The sequence below is a fragment of the Nematolebias whitei genome, chromosome 11 (genome assembly GCF_014905685.2).
Source record: "Nematolebias whitei isolate Nwh7 chromosome 11, NemWhi1, whole genome shotgun sequence".
Classification (NCBI taxonomy): Eukaryota; Metazoa; Chordata; class Actinopteri; order Cyprinodontiformes; family Rivulidae; genus Nematolebias; species Nematolebias whitei.
This window is the reverse complement of record NC_056508.1, coordinates 36,855,331-36,860,509: the sequence shown is the minus strand read 5'-3', so window position 1 is coordinate 36,860,509 and position 5,179 is coordinate 36,855,331. Positions and strand designations below refer to the sequence as shown.

Genomic DNA, 5,179 nt, shown 5'->3' with positions numbered 1-5,179 from the left:
TTTTATTTTTTTTGCATGGATGTAGAAAAATATATCTGCTGTTATAACATGAAACCTTTTAATTTGTCAGGTTATGAAACCCACATTACTCCATAAATCAATGATCAAACTTTCCAAGTTAATGAGGAAAAATAACAAGTTATGACATTAACTTTGTCCAAAACTTTTTTGTCATAGTTAAGAGGGACAGAATAATGATCCAACCAACAACTGTGAGCTGCTAAGAACATGTGACATGTGTAGCATTTTACAAAAAACAAATGGCTGCACACAGTCTGACAAGGGTCATACATCCAACTAATGAGAGATGGTTTTATTATAGAAAACATGCATAAACTCATAAACCTGCAATCCCAAATACATTGCTGCAAATTTAACATAATATAATAAAAGACATTTAGTAACAATAAACTCAAAGTAACAACGTTAGGGTTGACATAGTTAGCTCTGTGTTTGGTGTCAAAATGTTGGCGTAGTTTGTACTCTGACGACCACCACTGCCTCATAACACAAAAGACATAGTGGTTTCTCTCCTTGAAGCACAAACACATATTCACCTCCCCATCTTTCTTGAAACAGCCTTCCATTTGCATCAATTTTTCTCTTCCTGGACATTTTGGGATCATTGTTTGTATTTCTCAATTCCACTTGTTCAAAAAATGATGGAAAAACTGCAATCTAGTGGTGGGATGCTGTTACTATGCAGGTAACATAATCAGCATGCTTTATGGGAAATGTAGTTTGTTGTCAGTGCACCCTTTTGACGTATTTATTATACGACAATCAGACCTTTTAAACTCTCGCTGGCCACAAAAAATGACATGGCGGGCCACATCTGGCCCGTGGGCCATGAGTTTGACACATGTGCCTTATAATGTAAAGCTTTGATAATTTGTTAGAAATTAAAGAAGTAGCAAGACAGATTTTAGAAACTTTTTATCCTTCTACAGAGTCAACACATTTTCAATTTTAAGACGAAGCACAACTTTATGAACCAATTGGAAAGCCTCCACCCCATAAATAGTGACATGTCTGCTCCCGCAGCTTTGAATAAATGTCTCGGTGAACTCACTTGAATCTGGTTGGTCACTGCTGTACAGAGGAGAGCTGTAAGCTCTTCTGAAACCAGGCGGCTAGAAGAAAAAAAGTGTTACAAGTTTATAAATCTACCTAATTCAAATAATTTATATCTCCAGATTTTTTACTGTCTTGTTTTACAATATATAGCATGTAGTATCCTGGTTGTAAAAGGTTGAATTCAAAGACCGCTGCAAGAAATGAAACTCACTATTTTTCCAAAGCACCTCTGAAACTCAACGTAGGACTGGCACGAATGGTGGATGTTGGTCTTGCAGTTTTTACACCTCAGACAAAATTTGTTGTTCACTGACAAATGCAAAACGTAATATCAACGAGGATAAACAGAAAGTGTGTTTAGAACAAAATCAAAAATCTAAAAGCATGCATTCACTGTGAGGTTGTTTCCTGCATCGTACATACAAACGATCATGCGAGCACACACGTCACAGAACTTGGGCTTCTTGCAGTAGTGGTCCTTGAACTTGTGAGGCTTGTCATTGATCCGAATGACTGGCTCTGAAGGAGGTTCTGGTTCCTTCTCCTCCACCTCCACCTCCTCATCATAAATAAAATAGACCTAAAAACACAAACACTATTAGGATACGTGCAACCACGTCTATATGTTTTCATAACTAGTCCCTGCAGATGAAAATGGATTTACCAGATCAGAAGCATTTTTCATGGTTATCAGAGAAGAGAGAATAAATCATGATGCCATTTTGAAACCAAACTTTCGTTGAGCATCTTCTATATAGTGGTTCATAAAGACAGACTCTATTTGAGCTCCTAATTTCAGTAATAATGGTTCTGTCCCAGCTGGTGGTTATTTTAAACAGGCTGAGAATGGCACGGCTGACAGTGGGTGCTGTCACTCACCATGTCTCCGTCCTCCCTCACTACATTGTCAGGTGCTGGAGGATTGTCATGGATATCCACAGAGTGTTTGTCATCCTCTCTAAAAAAAAACAAAAAAGCAAAGAAGAAGAAAAAGAAGAACTGGAGCCACATGTCATTATGATGAGGAAAGTCGTATCACAACTAAAGGTGACCTTTGGGTCACGTGAAGATGTGAAACAGCAAATGTAAGAACTGCTTGTTGACTGGAAACTAGGAATCACCTTGGTGGTTTTCAGTACAAATACCTCTGCTGGTACTCTTAATCCCTTTAGTACTATAAATTAAATAACCGTATTTTTCAGACTACAAGGCGCACTTAAAATCCTTCAATATTCTCAAAAATCGACAGTGAGCCTTATAATCTGGTGCGCTTTATGTATTAATTCTGGTTGTGCTCACTGACCTCAAACTGATTTTATGTGGTTATTGTGATTGAGTTGAATAAAGTTTGACTTATCTATTTCATTTAATGCGCCTTATAATCTGGTATACCTTACTGTCCGAAAAATATGTTATGCAAATTTCAAACGTGTCTTCAAATGAAAACGTTGTGAAACAAAACTACGATGAAGAACGTTTGGGAAACCTTGTGAAAACTGGAGTGGAGCTAGTTGCTGCTTAAAAAGGACCAGTGAAGTCGACCTGATCGCTACAGAAAGGGTAAAACAGCTAGAAAATTTGATTCAAGTTATCTCTAATTTGTTTTACTTTGTCGCGGAGCAGAAGTGCCAAGACCACAGAATAAATGCTGCTGTCTGCAATAGGTTTAACATTTTAAATGGGTTTAACATTTTAAATACCCTTTAACCAGAGTTTGATGTGTTTTTATCGCAATATTTCTTTAAACAATTGAGCAGTCAGTAAACGTCCCATGTCCTTTGTTCAGCCCGGGAGTTCAAATGGAAAACTTGTCTAAATTATTAGGTTAATTTAGCAATCAAATCATAAGTTTGCTGCTAAATTCTCAGTACTGAACATGAGATTTTCCAGGTGTTTTTATCACGAGACACCTGAACTCAAGGAAGACCCAGCTGAGTTATTTGAACCTCGTAGCCAAGTGAGTTTTTTACAAGGATTAAAGTTCTGACCAAAAACAAAAAAAAGGTTTTAAGGTTATGATTTGGCATTCATGAGTTTGCTTGTTTATGTCAGATACTTGATCTGTTTTAAGCATTTAAAACTATCACAATGGTAGTATTTTCAAACCGCAGTACAGTATTTTGTGATAGTTATTAGTTTATTACACTGTGAAAAGTTTTGAGAACCCTTGCCTTAGATGCTTTCAGTTTAAATATGTATAAAAAGCATTTTTATTTCATGCAGAGATACACAAATGATTTAAGTGGCATTAATTTGCAGTCAAACATCGTGCCCAGTTCAACATGAGATCCAAACACAAACTTTTCATGAATTCTTTCCAGCCCCTGAGCTGAAGCGTTTGTAGACTGATATTTTTATTGGGACAACTGATCTCACTTATTAAAAAAAAGAAAAAGTCTGATGCATCTCCTCAAACAAACTGTTTTTATTTTTAACAATGGATAATATTGTATATCACAAAGTCTCTGTTTTACTGAACGACAGATTGAGAACAAATAAAAGCATGAATTATACTCACTGATCCATGAGGAAAGGCTCAAAATGTCCAGACGCTGCAACCTTAAAAAGCAAAATAAAGTTTTATTTATTATGCATTTTATCTTTTTTTTTTCCTTTGCTGAAGTTTTTTAGTATCTTCTTTACCTGTAAAGGAAAACTAGCCATGATATACATTTTCTTTCTTAATTTTATCACATTTCAAAATCTAACTTTGTTTTCCAAGACCATGCGTTTGTTACTAAATGTCCAGGATGACCGTTGAGAGTCGGCAGTTCAGTCACAGTTTACTCAAAACTGCATGAAAATTAAAACGCAGGTAACTTTTAAAATGGGAATCTGGTCATTTAGTTCTTGTTTTATCCCAGTACAGCTGATGGTATCTAAATATGAATGACATGAACAAACTGAAGGCCCTTCAGGATCACACAACAGATGCTTGGAGTTTAATTCTCTCTGTATAATCAATCAATCAACCTTTATTTATACAGGTAAATCCCATTGAGCCTCGAGGACTCATTTGAACAATAGCATTAGCAAAGAGCTTGCACACACACACACACACACACACACACACACACACACTCACACTGTGTTTGAGAGCATTTGTCCGCTCAACCTGCACTATTCTTGGTTTGTGAAATGTGATCTCAACACGTCTAAATTTGGGAGCTGCTGCCCGTCGGGGGAAAAAATATAATTTTTCTTTAGATCGTTTTAAGAAAAAGAAGAGAAAAATGTTTCAGTAAACTGACCAAACTTGCTTTGAGTTGGGATTGTTAAACTAATATAACTTTTCTGTTGTAATTGTTGCAAAAAAAAAAAAAGACTTTGTAAACTTTTGTCACATAAAATAATATTCTAATAGAAAAGCTCTTTAAATGTGAACTTACCTTTTGATCAGGTTTGTGGAGCTCACACAGAGGAAACGTTGACCACTATAAATATGGTCTTCACCTGCTGGCCATGAAAAGTGTTTAATGGTCGGTGTGGCGGACGGAGTCGAACCAGCTGAGCAAAAAGCCTCCTCGCTCTTCAGGGCCTCTGGATCCAGTTTGTTTGTTCACCTCAAGTTATTTCCACCCTGATTGTGAGCTCCAAGTGTGACACAAACTTTTAAATTCTTTGCGTTTGTGTATCTGCAGTTGTGTGTGTGGCACAAGTTGAGCTATGTGAAGCTGACAGTTTGTGACAGCTGAGGACCTCAAACTGTGCACCAGTGACGAGCAGAAATCAGATACGTTCTCTTGGTCTGTCTTCATCACACGCACGTACACACACACGTCTTTTCTCTTGTCTGGTTTGCTCACAGGAAAGAGAAACACACAAACTCAGGTTTGTGTGCAACACGTTGTTCTGTGCCCTTTTACAGAATGGAGCGCAAAAAGAATATAAATAGTTTGCTTTATAAAACTAATTGATTTGCCTTTTTAACACATACATTACTAGTATTATTATATATAAGTATGTGAATAAAATTTTGTTGACAGAATGACACTAATAATATAAATTTGTGCCCGTGGTTTGATAGTCTGCTGGACATTTCATTAATTTAAATTTCTGCCACGCAGTGATCTTTTAGGAAGGCCATGTTTGAAATAGAAAA

General features: G+C 36.6%; 1 protein-coding gene across 1 annotated transcript in view; it reads right to left on the bottom strand.

The window, feature by feature from the left end:
• The window catches only part of stac3 (SH3 and cysteine rich domain 3), a 7,106-nt gene extending 2,318 nt beyond the window's left edge, over positions 1–4,788 (bottom strand). Inside the window, exons 1-6 of the mRNA XM_037684303.1 lie at positions 4,467–4,788; positions 3,596–3,636; positions 1,957–2,035; positions 1,501–1,657; positions 1,289–1,386; positions 1,073–1,133 (exon numbers count right to left, since the gene is read on the bottom strand). Of these exons, the coding sequence (XP_037540231.1) occupies positions 1,073–1,133; positions 1,289–1,386; positions 1,501–1,657; positions 1,957–2,035; positions 3,596–3,603 (403 nt within the window). The 5' untranslated portion in view covers positions 3,604–3,636; positions 4,467–4,788. The remainder of the gene's footprint in view (positions 1–1,072; positions 1,134–1,288; positions 1,387–1,500; positions 1,658–1,956; positions 2,036–3,595; positions 3,637–4,466) is intronic.
• Positions 4,789–5,179: the final 391 nt, after the last annotated feature.